General features: G+C 36.9%; 1 protein-coding gene across 1 annotated transcript in view; it reads right to left on the minus strand.

Moving 5' to 3' along the window:
- UTRN (utrophin) overlaps positions 1-14991 on the minus strand; it is a 482739-nt gene that overhangs the window by 66614 nt on the left and 401134 nt on the right. The window contains exons 55-57 of the mRNA XM_065888619.1: positions 11508-11654; positions 9002-9080; positions 5387-5447 (exon numbers count right to left, since the gene is read on the minus strand). Of these exons, the coding sequence (XP_065744691.1) occupies positions 5387-5447; positions 9002-9080; positions 11508-11654 (287 nt within the window). The remainder of the gene's footprint in view (positions 1-5386; positions 5448-9001; positions 9081-11507; positions 11655-14991) is intronic.

The raw sequence follows: 14991 nt of genomic DNA on the forward strand, positions 1-14991 counted from the left end.
CCCATAATGAACACAAGGACAGAAAAGGAAATATAAAAGAGATGTAATGAATTGAGGGAAATCTTGATTTAGACCTTTTCATAAGGGGGAGTTAGAACAAGGTAGAGACTGCAAGGTAGCGGTATTTGTAGATACAGATTAGTTTATTCTGGTTAATACATTGTAATATTGAGGAATGTCAGTTGTAGAGAATGTGAGAGGTATTATCTATATAATCAGAGATGATGAAAGTATTCATGTTAAAGCTGGGTGTGTGTGACTGCATTATAAAGAATTAAGCTTTGTACTTCAGATTCCAGTGGGAAAAACAAAGCTATAGAACTGGTGAGCTGTGAGCGGGACCAGAATCATCATTTGTACCAAGACAAAGTCACGCACTTGGGGTTTAGAGGAGACACTGTAGAGGGAGAGAGGAAAACCATATTTCCTCATTATCCTTTACTAAATTCTATGAAGCAGGATGGCTTACTAACAGGCTGAATAAGGTAGAGAGTCACCTATGCTAAAAGCCCCTATAAGGGGACCTGTAAGAAAGCTTTGTTGGCCAGGCTCCTCTCAGATGGAAATCTCCCCAGTACCAGAAAACTCCAGACCTTGTGAATGAGCAAAGGTAGACAGTTTGCTCTCCCACCCCAGAACGCCTATCATGATCCCACTGGCAGGACTGTGGAGAATGACATTTGCTATCGATAGAAAAGCACCTTTGTCCATCATCAGACCACAGTGTGAACCTTCCTTAATCATATATTTGGCCTACAGGACATTAGCTTATCGTGAATCCTACAGAAGAGGCAGTGTGCAGCGTTGGAGAAAGCATGGTCTTGCTCTTAGACAGCTCTGCACTTAAGTGTTGGCACATAGCAGGTGCACAGTAAATGGTAACCAGTCTAGAGTGTGAAAGAAAGGATGTCTGCTCATACTTTCTCCACCTGACTGCACTTCCCTAAATATAATCCTTTACCCCACCCAAATTTTCCATGGGACTAAAAATTTCTGTCCTCTCCCTCCTCTAACACAGAGAACAGGAGGCAGCAGGTGCATAGTGGTCAAGGGCTCAGGCACTGGAGTCGGTCCCTGGGTTTGAATGCCAGCTCTTAGATTTCCTGGCTGTGTAATCTCAAGCAAGCTGTGTGTGTTCTTATTACCTAAGCCTTGCCTATAAATGGGGGTAATGATAGTACCTATACTTCACTGGGCTACTGTGAGAATTAAAGAGATAACCCCGCACAGGATTAGCACAGTGGCTGGCAAATGAATATTCAAAACATATAATTTATGACAATGACCATTATTATCACCCACTATGACTATTTATTAGTATTTTTTATTATTATTATTTTTGGATCAAAAAGAGAAGCAATGAGTTTTATATGACTAATATGACATGTTAAGAAAATTCAGCGTGACTTCCCTGGTGGCACAGTGGTTAAGAATCCACCTGCCAATGCAGGGGACACGGGTTCAAGCCCTGGTCCGGGAAGATCCCACATGCCGCGGAGCAACTAAGCCTGTGAGCCACAACTACTGAGCCTGTGCTCTAGAGCCTGCGTGCCATAACCACTGAGCCTGCGCTCTACAGCCCGTGTGCCACAACTACTGCAGCCCACGCACCTAGAGCCTGTGCTCCGCAACAAGAGAAGCCACCGCAATGAGAAACCCACGCACCGCAACAAAGAGTAGCCCCCGGTCGCCGCAACTAGAAAGCCCGCGCGCAGCAATGAAGACCCACACAGCCAAAAAATAAATGAAATTTAAAAAAATGAAAAGAAAATTCAACCCAAGGCTTTTATTCATCATTCCCTTTACACCTGAAACTCGCTGGATGTTAAGTTTTAGTTGAGGAAACGAACAACCTGTAGAAAGCACAACGCATGACCAAAAATTTACAGAGAAAGAGATCGTGCTTTTACGGTAGATTTTTGTACATTGTGAGGGCAGCAAGAGCCATTTCAAATTTTCTTAAATTGATGGAACAATGAGCTGTCATTAGACTATACTAGAAAAGAAAAATAATTAGATCAGCTTTGGAAAGTCTACCTTAGACGCAGCAAATATCATTTAAAGATATGAGTTTCAACTTAAGATGTTAACATAGAGGGATTTACACTACATAGACTCTTAACGGTTTAGATCTATATTGTATCATTTTCTAGAAACAAATGAGTCATGGAGCCATGGCTGTACACCTCAAAATATTAATAATGAATTACCTAGAGAGAAAAGTACATTGGGGAGCCATCCAAGTATGTTTTAACTATCCTATAAAATTAAAATACAAAATAAAAATAATTTGCCCTTCCCATTCTCTGCCATCTTTCTTGCTATATTGTGGCATTAGAGTATATAAAACTATATACTTAAATATTGAAAATATCTAATATTTCTTCCTGAAGATTATTTTTTTGTTGGCCAAATTAATACATCCTAATATGCTCCAGGAAACTCTAGTTGCATGACGATCATGTGATATTTGTTTCTAACATTTTTCTTCTACTTACTTGTGCAGCCATGCAAAGAGAAGTGTATATTAAAAGCCTTTTCATTCATCATTTACTTGCTTATTATTTGGGAATTAAATTTTGTTTTCATAATGATTTTTCATCTGGAAATACTGGCCTGTATAATCTTATCTCTAGTGACTGATGTTCCTTCTTTATAAGGAAATAAACTGTTAGGTTACACAACAGAGCAAATAATGAAAGAATCTGGTTAAACAAGTTTTCTAAAAATAAGAGAATTCACTCTATATACATGGGCAGATTTCTAAATATTTGACAATCTTAAGGCATTTAACACTAAAATTTTAGAATATTTAAGAAAATCCAATCTTTCACTAATGATGCTGAAAATATTTCAGGATGCTACAATCCTATAGGTCACATTAAAAATATTGGTCATCAATGTATTATATATATTTTGAAATGCTGATTATAGTGCTCTAGCCGATAAGATGCCCAATAAGCCAGCTTTCACTCTACCTGTCTGCCCCATAAGAACCTTGTAGACTGAGCAAGGATACAATTCTGCTAGATCCTCTCAAAATTATAAAGACACTGAATTAGTGAAATTCGAACTTAGACAATGTAATTCTCAGTCACGTATAACCGACCTGGACATATAGAAATTCCTTTTAATAGTAATGTTGAAATGACAAATGGATTTTTTAAAGTGCCAAATCAAATAGATAACCATTGCATTAACATAAACAAGCAACAAATACAAAATTTGTTTTTCTTTTATTTTGGCCGTACCACATAGCTTGTGGGATTTTAGTTCCCCAGCCAGGGATCAAACCCGCACCCTCCACAGTGATGGCAAGGAGTCCTAAGCACTGGAACGCCAGGGGAATTCCCGAATTTAGTATTTTCTTTACCTAGTAAGGACAAAAATATGCCTCCTGGATCCAATTTACATTTTTTAAAAATCAGATGATACAGAAGTCTAGGTCAATTCAGTAAATTAATTAACTTGATTAATTTGCATGGACTTCTAGATTTTGTATAATACATATATCAGTTTTCTATTGCTGCTGTAACAAATTACCACAAAATAAATGTATCCCTGAGCTAAAAACAAGGTTTTCAAGGGCTGTGTTTCTTTCTGGAGATTCCAAGAGCACATCCCTTTTCCTTGCTTTCTCCAGCTTCTAGAGGCTGTCTGCATTCCCTGGCTCATATCCCCGCCTACGACTTCATATAACCTAACCTATCCGTATCCAAGGGTCAGGATATGGGCATCTTTGTATGGCCAGATTCTGCCTATTGCAGCTCATCAGATTTATACTAAAACCTGTAATATTCAAGTCAATATTCACCCAGCAAATTGAAACTCTCTAATACTATAAATATTATTATTATGTAGAACATAAATTAGAATGTTTTAAATTTGGATCAGATGATCACATCTTTTCTTAATAAAGACGTCAATTTGCTGAGCCTTTGACTTCTTTCCCTTCATGCCTGCACGAATTTGATACTAATCAACTGCTTTCCTACCTTATACCTAAATTTATCACAACTCAGTACATGGTAGATTATACACTGATAAAAGTATTAAATTCTCTTAAGACAATGTAACATATATTGCTTATTATATTTATTATGTATTATGGAAAAATTATTATTATTTTTTTAATCTGACCACAATAAAACCTTCATAGGAAAATACTATTTCTAAACATTTTGATTTCACACACAAAGAGGGATACTGGAAGAGCAGATTATCAGTGTTGGCATGGATTTTGGAGATACACATGCCATTTTAGGAAGGACATAAAGGAAACTTGGCCCAGAGATCTTCACTTGACTCATGTGAGGTCACAGGACTAATATGAAACAGCGCTGACTCCTCATAACAGCGAACATTCTTCTCATAACTAGGCCACCGTTCAACTTATACATAAAATAGATCCAACTACAACTCTTATCACCTTTATCACATTCTAAATCAATAATTTACATCTTGGGCTTCCCTGGTGGCACAGTGGTTGAGAGTCCGCCTGCCGATGCAGGGGACACGGGTTCGTGCCCCGGTCCGGGAAGATCCCACATGCCACGGAGCGGCTGGGCCCGTGAGCTATGGCCGCTGAGCCTATGCATCTGGAGCCTGTGCTCCGCAACGGGAGAGGCCACAGCAGTGAGAGGCCCGCGTACCGCAAAAAAAAAAAAAAAAGAAAAGTATATCTCAAGGGATTTCACAAGATGAATTTTATCATTCTGCCAGTGACAACACACAGACTAAGCCAAGGATCAAATCCTATGCAGACCTTATGTAAATTATACAAAATTTATAAAATGTTCCATAGTAAGGAGAAACTTACTATGTAAAAAAGGAGAAACTATCAAGTTGACAACAAAAATGCTGGATAATAAACCTAATGTTGCAGGTAATTTCCATAAGTCTAAAAGAAGTTGAAAATATTGAACTTTTTAATGATAAAATACTTTTTTTTGGTGAAATAAAATGAGAAGAGTCCAAGTACTTTTTAAATGCATTTTCTGGGAGACACAAAAATGGCTTAGAATCAATACAGTTTGATAAACATCATTATGTCAAGAATATTTGGGAATTTTGTCATTTTCCCCAAATATTTTAATACCTGCTTTATAAAAATATCAGCTAAATATACCTATAGCCTCATCTAATGAATTACAAATATCACTCCGAGTTTTAAACTAATTTCTTTCAAATATTAAATATATATTCTTTATATCTTTATAAACATAGATATATAATTTCCTTCATATATACAATAGGACTGAAATACATTTTTTAAAGTTACTTCATAACTTTGATACTTAACAACTGTTGATAACTTAAAGCCTCTTAAGTTATCAACATAACTTTATTTTCTTGGTATCATAAAGGAGAATTAAAATTAACTTACTTTATGTAATAGGGCACTTTATTTTGTGAAATGGATCTTTGCCATGGCAGCTGGACTGAAGCTGAAGAAACAAAGGGAGGTTATTGGAAACACTGCTAACCCAAAAGCCTTATGCCTTAATGCAAAACAACTGTACACTTTTTGCAGCAAATTCAATGAGAACTGCTGGATTCCTATAATTATGAAATCTGCTAGGCCAAACAAAGAGTGGCTTTAAAGATTCATTTGAAGCAAGGAAAGAAACAATACAGTCTCAATTTCTAATGTCAACTCTAATTGAACCTGTTGATACAAATATTTTTAAATATCAAGTTTTATTGTTTACAACAATCAAAAATTAAAATTTAGTGCTATCTGGAAATTGTACTCTGTATATACTTTGATTAAGCTAAAACCAAAATTAATTTTACCTGGTATACCCAGATTGTAAACTAGATTTCTTAAGACTGAATTTTCCAGATCATTAACAGCACTCTTCACTTTGCTTCATAGTCACAGGAATAACTATTTAGGACAAATGGCATTTAAGGAAACTCAATTATATGAATTTTAAAAAGGGAAAATTAAAATAAACATAGCCAAAGCACTGTAAAGAACCAAGGCAATTATCTAGATAGAAGAATTCCAAATACTTATTTTCACCTGAAATGCACAGAAAATATAGTTCCCTACTTTTACACTAGACATCACTATGATCGAGATTTTACGTTTTGTTTTATTGAGGTACTAACTTTCTACAAATCCATTTACTCCTTTTTTATAAAAATATTCTTTTCCTACATTAAACCAATTATTTTAAGACTTATTAAGAAGAATTGTACATATGTATCTAGAACTATTAAGGAATTTTGGTAAATGAAATAATAAACAAGCAAATTCAAATAAAACTTTGCAAATATCACTAGATTCCCATGTAACCAGTTGTCACCAATTTTTCTTTTCTGAATATGGTATCATTATACTATCTTACTAATGTGTAGCATTCTAAACTTTGCAAAGCATCTTCAAATACATCTATTGATAAGGAAGTCAACTATGAGGAACTAAATATTAGAGGTGAAATTACTTGCCCAATAAGTAAATGGCTGAGCCAAGACATGATTTCAGGATTTCTGAGCACTAGTTCAGCAATATTTCTATTCAACAATTCTTCCTCTCTTTATAAAGTATGAGCATTCCCTTCTCCAACTACGTCCATGAAAGTATAAAAGACGGATGAAAATGGGGAACTAGGTATATTAAATTTCTCATTAGAGCCAACCTCGTTTCAGCACTGGCACCGGGCTAATAGGTCAGCTTTTATTTTGTGCCTAACTAAACAGCCTCCTTTTATAACCATGGCTAAAATCCAAGAAATATAATAAAGCCAAAGATTCTGAGCAGCAATGGATAACAATTATTAAGTTTATTAATTGGGATTTTGTTTACACTTCTCCATTCATTTTAATAATTGTTTTGATTTGAATAACTTTGCCCTCCTTGGACTGCCAGTGCTAGGCAATGAAAGGCAATGCGCTTGAGTTTCACAATTTTTACAAGTTTCATTTCCTAATGAACAAGAGTTTGATTTTTATTATGAAAGAATGGTTGTTAGGTGAAAGTGTTCAGTTTCATCAATACTAATAAATACATATGCCTCAGAACTATAGAATCTCAATTATTTGTTAAATTTCTCTTTAATTTGGTCTTAGCATATAGCTTTACATTCTATAAAATTAAGTGTAAGCAATCTGGAGTTAATTCATACCTAATGAGTATTCTGCAAGCCCATTTATTTCATCAACATTGATAGTATCCAAGTGGAAATGCATCCTGGCACCCAGGTAGACAGTACATTCCAGGAAGGACTAAACATCACTCAAAGATAGGCTACCTGAGAGCTCAGGGTTGTGAAACAGGTGTGTGTGTGTGTGTGTGAGCGGGACGGGGTGAGGGGGCGCGGGTGGGGTGGCAGGTGGAGTAAGGGAGGGTGGAGGGGAGAGAGAGACAGAGAGACAGAGACAGAGAGAGAGAGAAACACTAACGGGAGCTAGTTTGAGCACTAGAGAGGCATAGGACAGAAAAGTCAGGAAATGACTCATTAGGCTTCTTGAAATTGTGAGAGGAAGAAAAGCCTGACCTTGAATTGAGGGAAAGCAGATTACCAACCATGACAAAGGTTAAGAGAAAATATAAATGTGAGCAATTTAGTTAGAAGACACGATATTATTACTTCAGTTTTCTCTATGGCTATAGATACAAAGGTACCTAATTGGAAAAATAAGCTTTGCATTAAGTTTCAACCTTCACTTAAATTGAATTAAACAAAGTGCTTGCTTACTTATGTTTGCCAGAGAAAAGGAAAGGAAAGGAATTAACATTTAGTTAAAGCATTTGTGCGAAGAACTGTGTTAGGTGCTTTGTGTAACTTGATCTGTTTTCTTATTTAAACCTCAAGGCAATCAGAGAAAATAAGTATTATTATAGTAATCTTAAGATAAAGAAATTAACTTTCAGGGATTCACAGGCCTGGTAAAAGGCAGAATTAATATTTTAATCTTGGACTTCCCTGGTGGTGCAGTGATTGAGAGTCCGCCTGCCGATGCAGGGGACACGGGTTCGTGCCCTGGTTCAGGAATATCCCACATGCCACGGAGAGGCTGGGCCCGTGAGCCACGGCCACTGAGCCTGCGCGTCCAGAGCCTGTGCTCCACAACCGGAGAGGCCACAGCAGTCAGAGCAATATTTTAATCTCAATCTGGGTGACTCTGAATTTTACATTCTTTAGTTTCCTTAGCAGTGAGTGATAAACAAAGTAGGAGCTCAAATTACTTATTTAAGATCTCATGAACAGTCCATAAAATGAAACATTTCAGTTGGAGACTACTGCCTAAAAATCTACATATGTGGGTTTGGCTAAATCTGCAATATCTAGCCAGAAGAAAAGACAAGTATGATTGCAGTGAGCCTAATAAACCAAAATCTTCTCAAAGATTTATGGGAAGTAATTTTTTTTTTTTTTTTACTTTTTAAAGCTCCAGGTGCATTTTAAACAAATATGCACTTTTTAAGGAGGAAAATTAATTTTAAAATATAAAAATGATTTCTTTACTGTGAAAAAGTTCATAATCTTTGCATATGGCATAGCAATGATATGATACTATATTAGTTATTATAACAGATGGTCCAGTGAAAAACCCTAGCTAAGATGAGTTAATTTTTTTTTTTTTTTTCTTGCGGTACACGGGCCTCTCACTGCTGTGGCCTCTCCCGTTGCGGAGCACAGGCTCCAGACACGCAGGCTCAGTGGCCATGTCTCACGGGCCCAGCCGCTCCGCAGCATGTGGGATCCTCCCGGACCGGGGCACGAACCCACGTCCTTTGCATTGGCAGGCAGACTCCCAACCACTGCGCCACCAGGGAAGCCCAGATGAGTTAATTTTTGCTTCACTTCAAAGACTTACCACGACCAGATTATAGAAACAATAAGCAATCTTGTCATTGATGTTGATATCTTCTTTTATATACTCATCTGATAAATATATTTATAGCAAAGAATATAGCTTCTTGAGTGAGAGTGAAATAATATGCTGATTCAATCAATTAATGAGATCAGTCAAATTTATCGGTACTTACTAGAGAGAAAATGCTGGGAGGATGGTCCAAAATCCCTATGGGCTTCCTGAAGCTGTTTAAGGCGATCATCCACAGAAACCTGCACATACACACACAAGGAATAATTTGATTTCAAAACAATAACCTTAATAATATCATTGATTTAAGTATTATAATAAATGATGCTACTACCCAAGATGTGATTGCTGGTACAGACTCCTTTGTATCTGGAATCAAAATATTGTATGAAAATAGGCTCCTTCTGACATCAAGTAACAGTAAATAGTGCCAGGTACTCTTGCAAGTAGTTTAAATGAATTAATTCTTTTAACCCTCACAAAAATCATATTGGGTATTACTCATTATTATCATTGTTTTACAGATGAAGATATTGAGATAGAAAGAGGTGTCCAAGGACATAAAGGTAGTACGTGGCAATGCTAGTATTCATACCCAGCCCACCAGATGCCAGAATCTATGCCTTAGTCAAGGCATAGATTGTTATTAGTCAAGGCAGGTTAAGTTATTCTACACTTAATTCAAAAGCAGTAACATTCTAAAGTATCTAAAGTCAGGATGGGGTCAGTGGCTACTCACCTCTCTTTTGTAAGGAAGGTGGTAAAAAAGGGTTATGGGGAGCAAATGAAAAAGAGGTCTAAAATATTCCAAGGGAAAAAACAGACAGATGAATAGATAGATGATGATGATGATGAAGATAGATAGACAGATAGATAGATAGATAGATAAATAGATAGAGATGGAAAGTGAAAGGACATATGAATATGGAATGTCTTATTTTCCTCCAAATTCATGTCCATCATCTTGATTTGGGAGTATTCAAGTAGATACCAGCTGAATAATATACTCTATATTTTTTAACCACATTCTTAGCTCTCTATATTTTGAAAATGCAGAGTTGGTACCCTGAGAAACTAATTGCAAATCAATAACAATTGCACACAGCCTTACTGACATTTCCGTTTCCTTTTCCTGGTCTTTGTCTAGTAACGCTAGTCAGGTGTTTCACTTAGATTGTCAATCTTATCTTCAGCTGCCTTTAAATGGAATGTGTGTCTCTGGCTCACTGGGCACCTCTAGTTTCTCCTGGTTAGCTATTTAAATTACATTAGCAGGTACTTTGTTTGTTATGGCCAAAAAGCATTCAAACACCACACTTTTACATTCCAGAGGAGAACACAAGATGCTGCTCTTGAAATTTAACACTGTTGTCTGCCAGCATAAATTGTGCTCCTCTTGTTCAATCAGCAGCTAACATCTGAGCTCCAGTGGTTACCAGGCTCAGAGATCAGGATGAAAGAATACACATCCTTTTTCATGCATAACGTATTCCCTGACTTCCAATCGTTACAGATAGTAGTAACAGAAGCAGAGTGGGAAGGGAATCAAGATGGACCACAGGAATACGTACATGAAGATAATGAATTAGAGAAAGGGAGCAGAAGAAATAAGGAGTACAAATCAAATGCTTTTGTGTTCTACTCACTAGAAAAGCATGTATGAGTTTAACAGATCCTGCTTTACTAATCCCAGATTATTAATATTCTTTTCAAAGAGAGAAAAGACTGTCTAATACCATACACTCATTTATTACCTCTTCAATTTCATGAAGAAAATATATAAACCATTGGGTGGTTCAACATTTGAATTGATTCAGGACCTATCAGGCTATAAACTATTATACCTTTAAAATAAAATGTATGTGCTACCTCAAAATTACATATTTATCTTGTTATATATCACATCATTTTAGGTACAAAATATAGAGAAAGATTAGTAAGAATTATTTTTTCAATCTTCCACTTAAACTATCCCACTACTTTTCAGGGGGAAAAATTATTATTATGACTCCTAGAAACTGGCCACTAAATGTGACAAAGCTCCACAAAGACTGAGCCAAAAACTACTGACTGGCACATGTGGTGACTTGCAAATGCTGATACTTAGTAACACTCAGGAGGACTCTCCTTGGTTTGGCTTTTTTAAAATCTGAGATGCACAAGTCAGGCCTAGTCATCAGAACAACTGCATTAGAGCAACTAAGATCTAAGGGCTAAAGGAAAATACCCCTACAGTAAAGTATGCTAGCTGGAAAAAATGAGCGAGATATCTAAATAGCAGGCAGAGGAAGAAGAAGGATGGGGACTTCCTTAACTTTTCAAAAGAAAAAAAAAAAAATACATGATTAAAGTAAGAAAAATGACTCCTTTATGAGCCATTATGGAAAAAATGTTTCTGTGACCTACTATAGGTTTCAATTACTGTGATTTATTTGACCTTTTGCAATTTTCTAAAAATATCATATGAAGAGAACATCATAAAATTACATTAAAGTCTATATTCATAAATAAATGAGGCCTTTGGATTCAAGATACTGAAAGACAACTGATGTCATCACAGGCTAGAAATCCATTACCAAATACAACCCATAAAGAAAGAGAAAAGGATCACAGGTGGTAGAACAGAGAGGTAGGGCTTAAAGACCAAATGAAGAGGAATCAGCTGACACCTGCAAAAGTTTCCATCTCATATTAAGGTCATCCAACTGGCGAGACATCTTTAGAGATGGGTGCAGGTCAAGTGGAGACAACTGACTGGATAAATCATTCACTGTTTTAACTTTTAAGTTGATTGGTGCAATTTCTTCTCTAAATGCCTGGAAGAAAAGGACAAGAATAATGTCATCAGAAAAGAATATAACAAAAGCTAGTATTCCATATTTCCTTAAAAAAAAAAAAACAAAAAACACCAAAACCAGCTAAGAGGCCATCAACTATAGCTGCCCACTCAATAACAGGGGACTCAACTCAGGTCCTGAGCAACCAGGACCACCAGCCAAAGAATCACCCCTTATAAGCTAGAGAATCTAAATAGATGCACGAAGAGAAAAATTATAATGCCAATTCATTTAAATGATTATGTATTTCCTTCAAATTTTTCATGATATGCAATTTAATCTAGAAAATGTATGCCACTTTTATCCATTTTACTAATTTCTAGTCTTGATTTTACCTTTAATTTTCTATTTTCCTTTTTTAATATGGATACCTTAATATTTTTTCACCTGATGCAACAACTTGATTTGAACTCTTTCCATTTAAAATTAAGTTAGAAAGTGGCCAGTAAAACAAAACTTTCCTAACCACAAAATCTATGCACATTATATACTCGTAGATTTATATATTTATATATCTCTTTCAAAGTCATTTATGACCTCTCTTTACAGTTAAAGGTAGTCCAGGAAGAGCAGGGTCTATCAGAAAAGAGGTAAATGATGCTTAGACCTGACAAATTACGGTTCTGAGCACAGTAAGAGAGCTGTTATAAGTGGGGATTGAAGGGGTATATGTGAAGAGGGGGAAAAAAAACAAAAAATATTTCACGTCAATGACAGTGATATGACCTGTGAGGATGAACAACAAAATAATGAAAACACTAAGTTTTCTCCTTTCTCCACACAATTCCAACCCCCTCTATTTTCATGTATCCTTTTCCCCACAAAGTCTTTGCTTAGATCCAACCCATCCCTTAAAAAACTCACTGGAGTGCCCGACCCATTGGGAAGATTTCCCAGAGGTCTTTCCCTCCCCAGCCCTAGCTGCAGGCCCCGCCCATGTGCTCCCCAGCATTCTATCTGCCATCTCCAACCTAGCCAGGATTTCCAGGCTGCACATCTCTGGACACACAAATCAGGTTTTATGGTGGGAGACATTCTTGATTGTTTGGTGCCATATGAACCACTTGTTATAGATTTTAAACATCATTTCTTATCAGAGCTCTTAGTTCTTGGTATTGTAAGCATTCATATTTTAATGCCCCCCCCCCAAAGAATGGAAGCTTCTTGAGAATGGACAGTCTCCAGTACTAAGCACAAAGTTTGCAATACAAGAGGGGCAGAGTTCATTTCTAATGATGAAGGCTCAAAGAATGGTACTTGAGGCAAGATTAAGCCAATATGGAATTGGGAATAGAACTGGGATATTAAAAGAGAACAGCATAGTTTTAACTCTATGGTGTGTCAAAAATTAATCATGTACCATACTTACAGGTATTAGGTGTCATCAACATACTATTAGCATCAGCTCTCAAATTTCATCATTTCTATAATCTCCACCCCTTAAGAGACTAGGCCTATGTCTATGAGCTCCCTTTCTTCTCCTCTTTCATCACTCCAAGTTTAGCTAATGAATAATAGGTATCAAAGTGCTTTGAAGGCTATAAAGTTTTATTAAAACACTACAATATTAATTTGACTTCCTCCTTATGCTTATAAAAAGAAAACCTCTCTAACCACTTCCCAGTTCCCCCTTTTATAACATGTAAAGGCTAGAAATAATCATTATGGTTGGTAAACATCAAAATAATATTAAGAATATGACCTTATTTTTAAAAAGAAAATTAATTTTAGGTAAATCTGAGAATACGTTTCAGCATTTCAAAATTCTTGAATATGTCCAAAAACCACGAGGAAGGTCAAGCTGGAGAGTCAGAAGAACAGATCTGGAGCCCAGGGACAGAGTGAAAGATATGGACTTTGGGGGTAACTGTGTAAATGACACCCAAAACAGTAAGCATGGAAGTCAATGTACAGAAAGAAATATCACTAGCACCCTGAAGACAGCAGCAATTCAAAGTCAGGCCTGGAGATGGACATTTGGGATTCAGCTGTAAATAGATGATGCCTGAGGTTGCGGGGTTAGGTAAATGACTCTGTAATATAGCATAAAGAAAAAAACGTTAAGAATCAGGTAGAAGAAGGGAAGCCCATGAAGACATGAAAATTGCTGCAGCATGGAAGGAATTCAGAGCTGTGATAGTTTTTCTCCATGACTGCAGATGCTGGTCTTTCATGGATGACAGAATGTGTACAAATAAACGGATTCACAAATACAGTTCAATGAGAAAAGCAGATATATGATAACAGAGACATTATAGGTCTAAAGAATTCATAATTAATATAGAAGCATGGGACAGAGAGAGGGATGGGAAAAGAGAATTTTTCAGTCTGGACTTTGAAAAGACCTGAATGCCCTCAGGTTCAGTTTGAGAACAATTACAGAACTCAAATCTTTCAAGGTTTCTTCAGTTATGACTTTACATCATACACTAATAATCAGCTTATAAAATCAATATCTTTGTATTTTGAAGGTATTAACGATTAAAAATGAAATGCTAGGGGCTTCCCTGGTGGCTCAGTGGTTGAGAGTCCGCCTGCCGATGCAGGGGACAAGGGTTCGTGCCCCGGTCTGGGAAGATCCCACATGCCGTGGAGCGGCTAGGCCCGTGAGCCATGGCCGCTGAGCCTGCGCGTCCGGAGCCTGTACTCCGCAACAGGAGAGGCCACAACAGTGAGAGGCCCGCGTACCGCAAAAATAAATAAATATAAAAAATGAAATGCTACAAAATATTCTCAGATTCATATAATTTTAAATAATAACCAGTTTTATTTCAGAATATGGTGGCAGTTTTTTAAAAATTGTAACTTCAAGACAGATTTTTAAAAATCTTATAGAAGAAACTGTTTTTTCCCTTTATAAAAGTAATGCTTTTTCTCTTACAAGCCACAGGTAAAACCATTAAAAGTCCTTAGACAGGGCCTCCCTGGTGGTTCAGTAGTTAAGAATCTGCCTGCCAATGCAGGGGACACTGGATAGAGCCCTGGTCCGGGAAGATCCCACATGCCGCGGAGCAACTAAGCCTGTGCGCCACAACTACTGAGCCTGTGCTCTAGAGCCCAAGAGCCACAACTACTGAAGCCCGCACGCCCAGAGCCCGTGCTCCGCAACAAGAGAAGCCACCACCATGAGAAGCCCACGCACGGCAACGAAGAGCAGCTCTTGCTCGTTGCAACCAGAGAAAAGCCCGTGCGCAGCAACGAAGACCCAATGCAGGCAAAAATAAAATAAATAAATAAATAATAAAATGAAAGTCCTAGACAAACAATGCATTTTAGGTTTAATTTTGTTTTTGTGGTCCAGTGTTTTATGGTAACA

The sequence above is a fragment of the Phocoena phocoena genome, chromosome 12, assembly GCF_963924675.1.
Source record: "Phocoena phocoena chromosome 12, mPhoPho1.1, whole genome shotgun sequence".
Lineage (NCBI taxonomy): Eukaryota > Metazoa > Chordata > Mammalia > Artiodactyla > Phocoenidae > Phocoena > Phocoena phocoena.